At 33.5% G+C, this 15,841-nt stretch overlaps 2 protein-coding genes across 3 annotated transcripts in view; both read left to right on the top strand.

The window, feature by feature from the left end:
* The first annotated feature begins 1,101 nt into the window (after window positions 1-1,101).
* Window positions 1,102-6,112, top strand: LOC107562395 (CDK2-associated and cullin domain-containing protein 1-like). 2 transcript variants are annotated; one of them, XM_016247028.1, is made up of 8 exons: window positions 1,102-1,327; window positions 2,844-2,970; window positions 3,090-3,192; window positions 4,157-4,252; window positions 4,369-4,471; window positions 4,551-4,640; window positions 5,799-5,937; window positions 6,023-6,112. In XM_016247028.1, exons 1-8 carry the CDS (start codon window positions 1,201-1,203, stop codon window positions 6,060-6,062), a joined length of 825 nt encoding a protein of 274 aa, XP_016102514.1. In that variant the 5' UTR covers window positions 1,102-1,200; the 3' UTR covers window positions 6,063-6,112. The 2 variants fall into 2 exon arrangements, with proteins under 2 accessions (XP_016102514.1, XP_016102513.1); XM_016247027.1 differs by having other exon boundaries at window positions 1,102-1,384.
* A 3,834-nt stretch (window positions 6,113-9,946) lies between these two features.
* The window catches only part of mypn (myopalladin), a 20,655-nt gene continuing 14,760 nt past the window's right edge, over window positions 9,947-15,841 (top strand). The window contains exons 1-9 of the mRNA XM_016247010.1: window positions 9,947-10,032; window positions 11,965-12,140; window positions 12,235-12,280; window positions 12,589-12,943; window positions 13,027-13,101; window positions 14,000-14,141; window positions 14,323-14,346; window positions 14,444-14,560; window positions 14,709-15,504. Coding sequence (XP_016102496.1) covers window positions 9,947-10,032; window positions 11,965-12,140; window positions 12,235-12,280; window positions 12,589-12,943; window positions 13,027-13,101; window positions 14,000-14,141; window positions 14,323-14,346; window positions 14,444-14,560; window positions 14,709-15,504 — 1,817 coding nt within the window. The remainder of the gene's footprint in view (window positions 10,033-11,964; window positions 12,141-12,234; window positions 12,281-12,588; window positions 12,944-13,026; window positions 13,102-13,999; window positions 14,142-14,322; window positions 14,347-14,443; window positions 14,561-14,708; window positions 15,505-15,841) is intronic.

Genomic DNA, 15,841 nt, shown 5'->3' with positions numbered 1-15,841 from the left:
AAAGCATATTGCAATTATAGTTTCAAGTTAAAGGATATAATAGATGACTAAAGTCTTTAAGGAGCATCTTGATGAACCTGAACCTATAGCAATAATTTAGTGTAATTACGAAGCAAATTACAATCCTTGATTAAATAACTTACATCGCAGCCTTATTTTGATGGAAAAATGCCTGTTTGAATATATAAAGAGCTTTAAATGATATATTAGCATTGTTGCAGGTTAAATAAGTTATAGATCTAGCTTTGTGTTGTTTAAAAAAGTCTATAACAAAGACTTACAGAACATTTGTATTAATAAAAATACATTAATAATGCCTAAATGAAATGGCATTTAATACATTTTGTGTTCATAAAAATAACTTTTTATGAACTTCTTATTTTTGTATTCATTTATCATATTTTATTAATTTTATTTTTTCATTTATTTATTTTTTTTAAATACTGAATCATTTAAATTGTTATTTATATTGTTATAATATATATAACAAATCCATTAAGACTTACAGAACATTTATATGAATAAAAATACATTAATAATGCCTAAATTATAAATATATATTTTTATTATTAATAAAAAAAATTAATAATTTATATTTTATTAACCATTTAATATTTTTTTATGAATGTTATATTGTTTTTAAATAATAAGTCATTTAAATATATATAACAAATCCATTAAGACTTAGAGAACATTTTTATTACAATACAATACATTAATAATGCCTAAATTAAACAGAATTTAATACATTTAGTGTTCATAAAAATTACTTTTTATTAACTTATTAATTTTTATATTCATAATTAAAATTTTATTTTATTTTACATTAATTTTCTATTGCTAAACAAAATAATAAATCATTTAAATTATGTTATTTATATATTTAGAATATAGGTATAATAGATAACAAATCCATTAAGATTAAGAGTATTTAATTAATTGCTTAGGATGTATTTTAAATGTCAGAACATTGCAGAAGGAAAGGCAAGATTTTAAAAGGAATTGAATTGCAAGAAATGATCAAATGGATAAATAATAAAATTATATATTCGACATTTATGCCGAAGACGGACTCTTATTTTGACACGTCCGCCATGGAACGGAAGTCCGTGTCGGATCTCGCCTCGGATTGACAACAACATAACCAGGAGCGAAAGTGAAGCGACATGGACCGTTAGATTCTCTCGGTGGGGCGGCAGGATGGAGGAGATGGAGGAGGACGCGCTGGAGCGGATTGAGGATGAAAACCATAACTGTGGCGCGGAGGGTGTGCGCGTGAGCTCACCTGCGCAGGTGTGTGTGGACTCGGACTGCAGCAGCGACACCTGTGAGTCCGACAGCTCGGCCTCGTCCGCGCTGCTCTTCAGCTCGACCTCCAAGTTCTGTAAGTTAACGTTACACCGCGGTAACGCTACAGAGATGTGGCTGACGGTTCGGTACTTATGCACTTATGCGCTTATGTAAATAGTTCCGGTGCTTGACTCTGATTGGCTGAGCCGCGTTCGAAGCTGTTGTATAGTACTCCACAAACACACACCTTTGTTTACGTCTGTGTGTTGCTCGGCAACCACTTTGTAGCAACCACAACTGTTTCCGAGGCGCTACATTGTTTGGTGGAAGAACACTGTTTTTATTAATATCATTATATTTTATTTACTCTGCTTTATTTTGTGGAAACCACGGCTTCACGGGGCGTATTGTTTTATTTTAATTTGTATTTTTAATTAATATAATATTTTAATTAATAATATAATATTTTATTTATATTTTAAGAATAATCTATATATATATATAATATTATAATAATTTATTAATCATAAATTATTATATAATTTATTAATCAATAATGTGTGTTCCCTGGGAATCGAACCCACGACCTTTTGCGCGGCTGACGCAATGCTGTACCACTGAGCCACAGGAACATATATTATAATATGTTAATAATATTTAAAATATTTTACAAATGTAAACATTGTGTAAATGTTAAATGTACACTTTTAATTCATCTGTATATTTTTAAAAATAAAAAGTAGCTACTAAATGTCTAAATTAAATGTAATTTGTTATTGAAATATGTTCTTAAAAATAGCTTTTTGTTTCAATTAATTTGATTATTTTTCTTTTTGTATTAATTTAATGTAATATACAATAATAATGCCCGAATTAAATAGAATTTAATAATGACTTTTCATTAATGTATCAATTTTTAGATTTTTTTTAATTGACTTCGTATTGTTGTTTTTTTATCGAAATAATAAATAATAACAATTATGTACTGTATATTGTTACAGAATATTTCTATTTTGAGTAAATGCTGTTTTAACTTTTTATTCATCAAAGAATCCTGAAAGTATCACAAGATCTAAAAAATATTAAGCAGCAAAACTGTTTCAAATATTAATAATAAATCAGCATATTATACTGATTTCTGAAGATCATGTGACACTGAAGACTGGAGTAATGATGCTGAAAATACAGCTTTGATCACAGGAATAAATTCTATTTTAACAGATATTCACATAGAAAACAGCTGTTTGAAATTGTAATAATATTTCACAATTTTACTGTTTTTTCTGTATTTCTGATCAAATAAATGCAGCCTTGATGAGCAGAAGACACTTCTTTAAAACACATTAAACTCTTGCTGACCCCAAACTTTTGAACAGCAGTGTGTGTGTTATTTATATTTATTTACTGCCGAAATACTGTTTTTGTAAGCGATAGAGCTAAAGCCTCATTCAGCAGCGAGTGTCACGTGTGTGTGTGTGTGTGTGTGTGTGTGTGTGTGTGTGTGTGTGTGTGTGTGTGTGTGTGTGTGTGTGTGTGTGTGTGTGTGTGTCTAGTCTTGAACGCGATGACCGCAGAAGAATACAGGACGGTTTACTGGCCAAAACTAGAGCGAGCCATTGAACATCTGCTCACTCAAAGCCCGATGGAGCACATCTCCATCTCATATGAACAGATCTACAGGTTTGTGCTCCTGAACGAGTTCCTAGAGACACAGGAGCAGAACGTCTCTGGCAATTATAAATAAGATGTTGCTCAGATGTGCTTTTTAGTTAACATGTCTTTCTGTTTTCTTCTTCCAGTCATGTTTATAAGTGTGTATGCCAGCAGCACTCAGAGCTGCTCTACAATGACCTGATGTGGAAGATCACGTCTCATCTAGAACAAGTGTCTTCTGAGCTACAGGTCCGTGTATAGACGCATTAAAACCTCTACGTATTGCTTTTGGCGTGGGCTTTTAAATCACGTACTAGCACAATGAAATCATTCTTTCACATTTATATGCTGTTTGTGATGTATACATTGATGTACATGACAAAATATGATTTTTAGAAAACAAAACAAACAAAAAAATAATACATGCATTAATAAAAAAAATAATTTGTTTAAAAATGTTAACGAAGGCATCTTTATTCACATGTTTTTAACCCAAAATTTTTTTTATTATTTTTTTATTTTATAAAGACGTAATATTCATAGATTTTTTTTTTTAAAGAAGCTAAATAAATATCTAAGGTGTATATAATTTTTCTTTAAATATGTGTTCATAAAAAGTTTTTTTTTAATAACTTTTAATTAATTTTCTATTATTATAATGTTTTTATACATTTTATTATTCTATTTTTTTTTAGAAAAAAAGGAAAATAATAAAAGTCTAAATTAAATATAATTTGTCATTAAAATCTGTTCATAAAATTACTTTTTGTTCATTTATTATGTTTTATTAATGTTTTTATCATTTTTATTAGATTTGTATTGTTTTAGAAAAAAATGCTCCTAAAAATTTCACTTTTATCAAATTGTTTAAAAAAAATTTTATTTATAAAGACTTTTATTAATTTTATTGTATTTTAGAAAATACATTTTTATTTAATAAATGTGCTCATAACATTACTTTTTAATTATTTAATACATTTTCTATTATATTAATGTTTCTATCATTTTTTATGAATTAATTTTGTATTGCTTTTTTCTTGAAAAAATTTAATTAAATGAAATATAATTTGTCATTAAAAATGTGTTAATAAAAATTACTTTTTATGAATTTATGAATTTTCTATTTTTTTAATAGTTTTGTAATTTTTTTAAAAACAATAAATACCTAAAAAAAAAATTTTTTTTTAATTCAGTTGTCTCATCTCTTTTGAAGGCCAGTCCACCAGAAGATTTAATTGAAAACTTTAACCTGGCTCTGACGCAGTACACAGCCGCCCTGCACTGCATCGTTCCCGTCTTCATCTATATGGTACAATGCCAATACTCTGTTTTGACTATAACTTTAAACACAACACTTTCCTTGTTTTGTCAGATCATTTGAATTCTGTGTGCATTTATCTGCATTTGAACCCAATTGTGTTAAAGAACAAGTTCTACATTGAGACGAAGCTGAACCGAGATCTGCGGGACGATCTCATGAAGCTCTTCTCGGATCACGTCGCAGAGAAACACGTCAGCACGCTGCTGCGTGAGTGCAGATCAAAGCCTTTGGACTCTGCAATGCATTGTGTGAATATATATTTATTAAAATGTTACATTTTCCTCAGCGCTTCTCAAAAAGGCTCATTCCATGCCATTTCAAGTCAAACCATCAACTATGGCGAGTGTTGTGAAAGGCCTTTATGCCCTCCGGCCAGGTGAGAGGATTTAGTTATTAGTTTAGTTGTGTGTCGGAGTGACGCCGTCGTCGGCTCGTCATATCTCTGTTATCTGTGTATTGTTTTTCATGTGTGTCTTAAGTTGTTGCTACTTTCTTAAAGACAATGCATTTACGGTGGCCCCCAAAAAGTATTTAGACACTTAAGTGACTTAAATTTCATTGCATTACATGCAAAATATCAAACCAAGAGGCATCTGTACGCAAACGATGCTGGAGCTTTCCTCAGAAAACTTTTCTCATTTTTCTCTTTAAATTATTTTGCATTTATTTTTAAAGAAATTAAGCACAAACACACTTTTCAATGAAAACATTTCACATAACTAAGTTTATAGTTTCAATTATAAAACTAGGTGAAATAAACATCATTTTACCTAGTTTCTTTTTTATATATATATCATAAAACTAGTTAAATGATGTTTATTTCACCTATTTTTATAATTGAATCTATAAACTTCATTATGTGAAATGTTTTCATTGAAAAGTGTGTTTGTGCTTAATTTCTTTAAAAAAAAAAAGCCATTTGTTTTAATATATGTTCTTATATATTTATATATAATATATATAATATAATTTTTTAATATCACCTGTATATAATATATACATTTACTAAAAATAAATAAATAAAAATAGAAAAAATATATATATAATTAAAAAATATTTTAAAAACATTATTTATTTAATTTACGTTTGTGCATATATGTATGTATATGTAAAATATACAAAATGTTAATTAAAAATATATATTTATTAAATATAATTTTTTTTATTAAAACGACTGCAAATTTCGATCATAGATAGATGGATAGATTTTAATTTTTAATTTCCTATTTTAATAACGTGATAAACGACTCGACTGATAGACTTCAGTCCCATGGAAATAAAACAATCTATTGACTTCTGAAGACACTTGCCGTTAATTCTGTTGAACGCATTAATCCACTGATAGTCCGATAAATGCATTTTAAGAAGCTGCCGAATTAAATCGCTGTTCAGAGTGAGTTTTTCCTGAATCCACAATCAAATCAATTTGAAATCCAGCCAACAATCTCCACCTCTAACATACCAGTTCTTTATAAAATGCTCCACAGTGGTGTAAGTTAAGATGTCAGTTCAGATCATCTTCTTTTTCTTCTAGACTGGGTTCCTCTTGCTCCGGCTCTCTTCTCTAGATTCATTCCTCAGATCGATGCTCCTGCTCTTGAGTCCCAGCTCCCGTATTACGCGGCTCAAGATAAAACACTGCAGATGGAGCTTTCTGAGAACGGCTTCTCCAGGTACCGCTGTCTGCAAACCTCACCTGTATCTGTAAATAAAGCCAAATCACACGCCTGACCTCACCTGGCCTCGTTCCTTCCGCAGGGGCGATCAGTCGCGGAAGCGAGCGAGTGAAGAATCGTGACAGTCAAGTGGGTTTTCACACGACTTCAGTGAGAAGACACAAACACGTCTGAGATTTAGAAGCTTCCTGATACACTCGCCGACACGCTGCTGCAATTCAAGCCTTCGTAATTCAGTAAAAATCACTTCAGCACAGACTTTATCTGATACAGAGACGCTTCATGTCTTCATACAGTCCTTTGGGAGTTCTCACATAAAGCTTTATTAAACTACACAAACACATGAGCATCATCTCTAGGGCCTTCAGGTTGTGTGCAGAGACTCAGTGAGAATGCCTCTTTTCTCTCGTTCTGGATTTGCTTCACAGAATTGATCATGTGTGAGCCTGCAGCACAAAAGCAGTGTTAAGTCGCTGGGGGATATTTGTAGCAATAGCCAACAATACTTTGTGTGGCTCAAAATTATAGATTTCTCTTTTATGCCAAAAATCATTAGGATATTAAGTAAAGATCATGTTCCATGAAGATATTTAGTAAATGTCCTACAGTAAATATATCAAAACTTAATGTTTGATTAGTAATATGCATTGCTAAGAACTTCATTTGAACAACTTTAAAGATGATTTTCTCAATATTTAGATTTTTTTGCACCCTCAGATTCCAGATTTTCAAATAGTTGTATCTCGACCAAATATTGTCCTTTCCTAACAAACCATACATCAATGTAAAGCTCATTTATTCAGCTTTCAGATGAAGTACAACTGATGTTTTGTGCTCCAGGGTCACGTATTTCCAGATTGATTAATTCAGTCACGCAGGCTGGTTTCCATTTCTACTCATTTGTCCTGGGCTTGTCGTTCAGTGAAATCATCCGGTTTGCTGTGATCTCAGAAAGGATGGTTCGAGACTGTGCATCCAGAATTTTAGGATCACTACTGTAGTTTTAAACACTTTTAGCTGATTTATCTAATAATAACGTGCCTTTGGCTATTCGCCTTTCTTCCTTTCAGACTTTTTAAGTGAAATGTAAATCAATCATTTATTATGACAACCACTGTTGATTTTATTTTTTTTGGTGCGTCACACATTGAATCTGGAACCACAGCAGTTTGTGAAAAACAGCAGAGATAAAGGACATCTGAAATCCTGGTGTGATATAAAGAGCTGCTAATAATTAATCTGGAATAAACACATGACACTGAAACAAGAATTGTGTGTAATAACTTTCATTAAGTCATTAAAAAGCACTATTAAATTATATAATGCCACTCACTAGTTGATGCTTTTTTCAATCATATATTTTCATATTTGAAAGTATATGAAGTATATTTAGGTGTTATATAATAATGTTTATGCCTTAATTAAAGTTAATATAAAATGTCAAGTAAGCCATTTTTTCGGAATAAACAACACTGAGACAAGAATTGTTTAATATCTAAGTCATTAACAAGCAGTATTAAATTATACAATGCTAAATAGATCATTAGTTAATGCAAATATTATATTTTCATATTTGGATGCATATGAACTGTGTTTAGGCATTATATAATAATGTTATAATGTTGTTTATAACTTAATAAAAGTTATTATACAGTGTAAAAGTAAGCAAAACAGATTGATCAAATTTCCTAGTGTTATGGCAATTTCTGTTTAACAGAACTAAACCCAGTTAAACTAAAGTTATATGTGTAAAATAATCTTTTTAACGAGTATTTCATTATAACCTCGTTACAAAACAATGTATGAAATGAGCAAAATGGCAAGCAGAACACTTAAAAAAAATAAACAGTTATTACCAAAATGAATATGATCCCACTTGTTTCTGTAAGTTTCTGTTGTTTTGTATTATAGTTATAATCTAAAAGCATGGCAATAAGGGAAAATTGTCATGAAAATAATGTCAGAATGCAAAAGAAAAATGTACTTGTCCTCAAAAAAAAGACAATGCATTTTTAAAAGTTGGACATATTATTCGTGGAGTTCCCAGTTTCTCGTAGAAAACTTGCAGATATCAGATCTGTAACACACTAGCATCTTGGCAACAGGTTTTTCTAGCAAATGCATGCAAAAAAAAATCTACTTTCTCAAGCATTGGCTGTGAGCACAAAGACGTCTTGTGAAAGCTGACCGTCTAACATGCAGTCTGAGCTCAGCCATTCTAATTTTGCCACATCGGAAATATGATGCCATGAGAATGCAGGTGAAATTATCGTCCTACATCTTCAGTAGAGCACAGTTAGCCGAAGAGTAGAAGAGTAAACAAGATATTAAATGGTTACGGAAGTTTGCAAATTATTGCACAATTAGTGCGGATATGATTATAGATTAGTAGTGTTTAGTTGGTGTCTTAATTCATGAAATGAACCACACAAACGAATGTCCCTTCCTTACCAAAAAAGTCATACTATGGGGGTATAAGATAGTGCAGTGTTATTTTAGTATTATTTATATACCATCATAGACATAGTATTTATTCATATTTTGAATTAGCTTTTATTTTTATTTTAGTTTGTTTTATTAATTTTGTTATGTGCTTTTATTTTATTCAATTTATATATAATAAACTGATCATACATTTAACATTTTTGCATGTAATAACTTCATATAAACTGATCATGTAGATTTTGCATTGAATAACTATATAAATTGATCGTGCATTTAGCATGTTTACATTCAATAACTTCCTATTGATCATGCATTTAACTTTTGTTGTATTTACCAAGTTTGTATAAATTGATCATGCACTTAATGTTTTTGCATTTAATGACTTCATGCATTTAATAACTTTGTATAAATTGATCATGCATTTAACTTTTTTTGCAATTAATAACTTTGTATAAACTGATCATGTAGTTTTTGCATTGAATAACTACATAAATTGATCGTGCATTTAGCATTTTTACATTCAATAACTTCCTATTGATCATGCATTTAACTTTTGTTGTATTTACCAACTTTGTATAAACTGATCATGCACTTAATGTTTTTGCATTTAATGACTTCATATAAACCTATCATGCATTTAATAACTTTGTATAAATAGATCATGCATTTAAGGTTTTTTACATTTTATAACTTTGTATAAATTGATCATGCATTAAACGTTATTACATTTAATAACTTCATATAAATTGATCATGCATTTAACATTTTTGCGTTGAATAACTTTGTATAAACTGATCATGCATTTAACATTTTTGCATTTATTAACTACCTTTAATTTGACCATGCATTTAATGTTTTTTTTGTTTTATTTAATAACTTATTACATTAAAAAAACATAAATTAATGCATTTTCTGTTAGCATAAAGATATCTTGGAAAAAACTGACAGATATATGTTAACATAGCGTTAGCATGTTCAAGCTATTTAGACACCTGTTAAACACCTTGATTTCTTATACTATAATGAATTAGGCTATATAAGAATCAAGTAATTTCCGTTAAGAAATGATGTTTTCTAAACATAATTATGGTTCTCGGTGTGTCATTGGTGAAACGTTAGTGTAACTTCCCACACTGACAGGTCAAGGAAACCCATGCTTTTCTGAGCGTGTCTGTGACAGGTGACGTGCTTCGTGTTACGCGAGGTCAGCTGACCGAGACACTGTGATGTCAGAAGCATTAGATCATCCCTCCAGTGACGCAAACTTACTTCACTTCTCAACATCTTATTTACAGCACGATATGAGAATGTTCATCCGGCTGTCTCTACAAAGAATCACATCACTTTCTAGAAACATTTTCCTTCATTTTTCTTTGCAGTAAATTTTCCAAAATCTTAAACATTTTTTAAGTTCTAAATAAGTAAATGTAAAAAAAAATCCACATTTTAGTTAGTACAACATGCCTGCAAAAGTCAAGTGTTTCTCAAATGCCAGCTAAATATCTAACAGATCTATTAGCAGTGTTGGTGATTGTATGAGAGGCCGCTCTATGTTTAGCTCATGCGTGTCGGTCAGGGATGCTGGCGTCCAGTTTTAACAGGGGTTCCTGTGCCGTGGGTGAGCGAGAAGGAAAATAGCCCGAACAGGTGCAGATCTAGTGCTGGATGTCTTTCCCCTGCAGCTCAGGCTTTCAAAGTAGAGTCTTACTCATTAGAAATGATCCTCACTGGCTCATGGATCAAACCCAATACATTTCAGCCATCATGTCTCGCCCATGGAATGAACCACAACTCGCCTCTTCAGAATTGCTTTAAATTTCAGGGGGGGAGTTTTAGGAAACAGAGGGAGTCGAAGTGAAATAACCGTTCGTACAGTCATTCTAGGTAAGGCTGTGGTGAAGTTATATTTGTGGATTCAAGAATATTATTTTAGCCCATTGATTTATTACTGAATGAATGCTGTTGTACTTTGTCTTGTGATGTAGTGTGTTTGATACAGAGGACTGATCTTGGATGATTTGTGAGATCAGACACATTGAATTGGTTTTTAAATATCTTCTTTAACACACCATGATATACGTGACCCTGGAGCACAAAACTTAAGGGTACATTTTTCAAAATTGAGATGTATACATCATCTGCAAGCTGAATAAATAGTCTTTCCATTGATGTATGGTCTGTTAGGAGAGGACAATATTTGGTCGAGATACAACTATTTGAAAATTAGGGTGCAAAAAAATTCTAAATATTGAGAAAATCATCTTTAAAGTTGTCCAGATTAAGCTCTTAGCAATGGATATTACTAATCAAAAATGAAGTTTTGATATATTTACGGTAGGAAATCAAGGAACATGATCTTTACTTAATATCCTAATGATTTTTGGCATAAAAGAAAAATCTATAATTGTGACCCATACAATGTATTGTTGGCTACTGCTATAAATATCCCCCAGCGACTCAACACTGCTTTTGTGCTGCAGGGTCACATGTCAAAAATAACTTCTTTAGTAAATGGTTTCAACCTCATCTTAGCAACTTGATATCTAATAGTCCAACAACTGTAAGTCAGTTAACTGATTTTTGCCTTTAAATGACTGAAGAAAGTCAGTATGTCAGTAGAGTAAATGCAATGAAAATTCAATTTCATTGTATTTGGTGAAATTAACATGTGTCTGGTGTCATTTGTCCATTTAGTGACTAAAAATGTTGCTGTATGTCTCCATGTTGGATAGTTTTTTTACTGCTGCTATTAACCATAATTCTGAAGTTTTCAACATGCTTTTGTTGTCAAACATTAATATGAAAAAATTAGAAAGTAAACAGCTTTTGCCTTATCAACAAGTTTTTGAAGAGAAACGTTCCTAAAAATTGAAATTGATTATTTTTTGTTAGAAAAGATATTTGTGATCTTTACTTCTAACATTAATTAGGCAGTTTTCACCATTTCATATGTCCAAAAGCTATTCATCATATTCAATATTCTGCATTTTAACCATACGTTTAATTAGTTTGCAGAGTGTGATAGTGATAGACTGAAAATGGAGATAATAATCAGCTGGTTTGAGATTTTATGCAATTTATGTCTGCTTAGATGATTAACATAAGTGTCATTTTGCAAAATTCTGCCAACAGTCTTGTTTTTTTTTTGTTTTTGTTTTTTTTACATGGTGCACATTTTGGCTGTCGACCATGAATTGAAAAAAGTTACACAATATTGGTGACTAAAGGTGGTTTACTTTTGTTTTGTAATGCTTAATGAACTCTCTCACCTACAAGACAGCAAACAGTGTTCAAAGCCATCGATTTAGTGTCACTAGCACACCTAAAATGTTCAAATAATGAGTTAAATATGCATTGCATTTTTGTTGTAAATGACCTGGGCTGAAACATTTAGATCTTTGTTTTAGTCCGTTAATGTCAGTATACAATTAAATGTACATTCATTGGATTTTCAACTGAGGGCAAATGAAAACCAGATGCGTGTTTTAGATTTTCATTCATGAATTTATTGTATTGTTTGTCTGTTTTTATAGATGTGTGCTCCTGCTCAGGATGTAACATTCTGATTGTGTTTTCCAGGTGGTTTTGTGAGGGTAAAGAGCTGGAAAACAGTCCCGATATTCAGATCATCGCTAACGGTGAGCGACACTCTCTGATCATAGCAGAGGCGTTTGAAGAAGACACGGGCAGATACTCATGCTTTGCCTCCAACTTTTATGGCACAGACTCCACCTCAGCAGAAATCTACATTGAGGGTAAGTTAAATCATTTTTGACCATTTATTATGAATGACTAAATGATTGCAGCTGCAGTTTGAAATTAAGATTGTATATTTTCTTTATCTTTTAGGAGCGTCTTCGTCAGATTCTGATGTAGAACAACATTTTCAAGCACAGTGAGTTTGTAGATTTTCCAACATGAAGTCACGTGAAAAGAATTAAATGAACCGAACATTTAAAAAAAAATCTGATGCACAAAAAATGTACATCAAAATTTGTGCTTTTGTACGATTCTGCATGCATGTTAAAGGATGGTATCTGTGCAAAGTCCAAGACCACTGGCGAAACCTTTATTTATTTATTTTTGTGTTTATTTATTTACTGAAGCACATCATATATATATATGAACCCCCTACACTAACTTCATGGACCCCCAGGGGTTGAAAACACATTCACACATTTTTTTTTTCATACTCCTTAAAAGATCTCCTCAAGCCAAGCCTGCTGTGGTCTCGGTAGAACCCAGCACATCTGCTGAAGAAACCACACCAACTATAACAAACACCTGCGCTGAACCACCAGCACCTTCTGACGCAGAAGAAGTGCCACTGACTGAGCCAACCTCTAAGCAGGAAGATACAGAACTTCTGATTTCCGAAGTTGTCAGCTCTGAAATACCTGTACTAGAACCAACCGTAGCTTTACTAGAACCTCCAACGCCAATATCTGAGGTGGAGCCCACTCCACCTATTCCTTCACTGACCATTGCACCACCATCACCTCCATCCAGCCAAAGTGTCTCTGATATACTGTTAACATCTCATCAGAGCAATCCTGAGGTACAAAAACACACCAAATCCCCAGTTTTGATTATTCCCACTAATGCATGTGTATTTCTTACATTCCATGTGTTTATTTCCAGAATCTAAATGGCAGCAGTAGTTATCTTCAAAGCTTCGATGTAAGGCCCATAATGGCAGCTCCTGTTTTTACAAAGGTAAAGCAAACGCGGCTTGTATTTCTAAGTCTTGTATGACATTGAGTGTCAATGAAATACAGTATAAATGAATGCTTGGGGGAAAAAAGTATTTTAATATTTTTACGTGTTTTAAACTTTTGCATGCATGCCTGCCCAAATCCAAAGAGCTAAAACCTTAGTATGCAATCAGCAATTTTTGCCTGGCAGGCAGTAAAACAGGCAAATCCAGTGCAAGCCATGTCTAGAAATATAGAGACTTGGTGGTGACCCTGTTTGACCAGTAAGAAACCACCAAGCAATGCCCTATCTACCCCACAGAACACCCTTTAAAATGCATATAATCCACTGTACACTCTCGCAAAAATGGTACCTTTAAGGGTATAACAGCTTGTCACTGGGGCAATAACCTCAAAGGGACACCTTTGTACCTAAAGGGTGCATGCTAGTACCATAAAAGTACATATTACTACTCCAGGGTACTAATACCATTTAGGGGTAAAGAAGGTACAAATGTGTCCCTTTGAAGGTATTGCCCCAGTGACAAGCTGATGTACCTCTAAAGGCAAATTTTTTTCAGACAGTGTAAAGCAGGGGTGCCCAACCCTGCTCCTGGCGATGGACTGTCCTGCAAAGTTTAGCTCCAACTCTAATCAAAGACACCTGCCTTTAATTTTTAAGTGATCCTGAATACCCTAATTAGTTGCTTCAGGTGTGTTTGATTAGGGTTGGAGCTGAACTTTGCAGGACAGTCGATCGCCAGGAGCAGGGTTGGGCACCCCTGGTGTATAGAGTAGAAATGGCCTGGAATCCAAAAATTCTCATGGCAGTAGTTATTATCTTTAGAATATATAAAAATCTAGTTTTTACATGTTTTCTATCCCATTGACATTGCACACCATTGTCTCTTTTGGTGCAGAACCTCCAGGATGTCCTGGCTGTAGAGAGTCAGTTGGTAGTTCTGGAGTGCAGAGTAAAAGGCATCCCCTCCCCTAAAGTGGACTGGTACCGGGAAGGAACACTTATTGAAGATTCTCCAGACTTCAGGATCCTCCAGAAGAGTATGTATAATTTTAGTGCGCAATGTATTTAGATATGTGGTTGGATCCATCCTTGAAAACTCCACCTCTACTGCTGAAAATGTTTCAACCTGTAACTTGTAAGAAAACTTTTCAGTGCTTGACTTTTTCTTCTTAAAAATTGTTATCTGACAATCCACACATTCTGCTTTTTTCACGCCAGAACCAAGATCCATGGCTGAATCTGGTAGGTGGATTTGATTTCCCCTGCTTTGTCAAGGTAATTATTTCATGACACTAACCACCTAACAGTGTACCATTTCTCTGTTTGGTGTGGACATCAGAGGAGATATGTACTTTGGTTATTGCGGAGGTCTTTCCAGAGGATTCTGGAACATTTACCTGTACAGCCAGCAATAAATATGGCACAATTTCCAGTACTGCAGCATTGAGAGTAAAAGGTAATTTGGTTTTATGGTTGTGGAATCGATTATTGGATCAGCTTCACTTAAGAATGCTTAAATTCTTTAAGTTCATAATGAAATAAAAATGTATGCATATATCACATCTCAAGACTAATTCTGAACAATATATTGTCTACATCAATAGGACACAAAAATAGCAACACCAACCCTAAAACAACAAGCACTTTAACAGTGGAATCCTCCCTCCAGAAGGTTCCAGCAGCAGAACTGATATCAACAACTTTAAAGTGTAAGCAAGATGTTCCTCTGGTAAACAACAAGCTTCACTCAAGTATGATTTGCCTTGACCCTTTGAGCTCTAGATTTAAGCATCCAGACCCTCAGGACTGTGGAACGCCTCGCTCAGATTCCCTAAATCCTAGTACCCTTCGCCATGACCTCACCACTAGCCTACCTAGTCTAAACCCTCTCAGCATTGGAAAATACAGCACAGATACTTTCAGGACTAGTTTACCTCAGCTAGACCCTCTCAGCTTCAGTTCTTCTTCACTGAACTCAGACTCAAACCATACGCCCCTCAGCTCTAACACAACACACTTTGATTCAGGAGGATCTGGTTTTAACACAGAAGTGACCCAAAGTCCATCAAACGGATCAGCCTTTGGCATCACTATGAGCTCCGATGCCTGGGTTGAACCATCACCAAATGGTTCAAAATCTACCCCCAGCCCTTCTGTTACTAGTCTCCCATCAGTAAACTCCAGTAACCATCAAGAGCGACCACCTGTTAAACCCCTACCAGATCTCCCAACTTCTTGCCTCAAGACAAGACCTGAGGGTGTGTTAGGGAATCACAATGAATCCCGCTCTAGTTCTCGAGTCGGCCTGCGCGTAACCTTTAAACTCCCAGAGGATGAAGAAGAGGAAGAGAAAGGAATGTCATCCAAAGAACCACCACAAGTGTTGGCTAAACCAAAACTGTGAGTACCAACTTCAGAGTGTTGCGAGACAACTTGAGAGTAAGGGTGTTTTCACACCTGTAGATCGATTGCTTTGTTCCGAAACAGGGATTCAAATGATTACAATGTTGCTTTTTATTCTTGGTGCGGTTCGCTTCACACAGCAAAATTTCTAAACGGACCAAATTTGTTAATACAAGTCACGCGCGAGTAAACTGTTCTCTCATTGGTCAAAGTTCCACGGTTTATTTTCCGGGATTCCACTGAGCTGTCACAGCTGTCATCTGTCAGAATGGAACAATATCAGCTTTGCGGGCTTATTGTTGTGTTTTTTGTAGCTGTCGTTAATAATAATTTA

The sequence above is a fragment of the Sinocyclocheilus grahami genome, unplaced genomic scaffold (assembly GCF_001515645.1).
Source record: "Sinocyclocheilus grahami isolate Dianchi unplaced genomic scaffold, SAMN03320097.WGS_v1.1 scaffold821.1, whole genome shotgun sequence".
In the NCBI taxonomy this organism is placed as follows: domain Eukaryota; kingdom Metazoa; phylum Chordata; class Actinopteri; order Cypriniformes; family Cyprinidae; genus Sinocyclocheilus; species Sinocyclocheilus grahami.
Note: the sequence above shows the minus strand (reverse complement) of the source record. Positions and strands in the feature narration are given on the sequence as shown.

Coding starts and splice junctions, on each gene's coding strand:
- LOC107562395 (XM_016247027.1), top strand. CDS start 1,201: ATGGAGGAGATGGAGGAGGACGCGCTGGAGCGGATTGAGGATGAAAAC. Junction 2,971..3,089: donor TCATATGAACAGATCTACAG/GTTTGTGCTCCT, acceptor TTCTTCTTCCAG/TCATGTTTATAAGTGTGTAT. Junction 4,472..4,550: donor ACACGTCAGCACGCTGCTGC/GTGAGTGCAGAT, acceptor CATTTTCCTCAG/CGCTTCTCAAAAAGGCTCAT.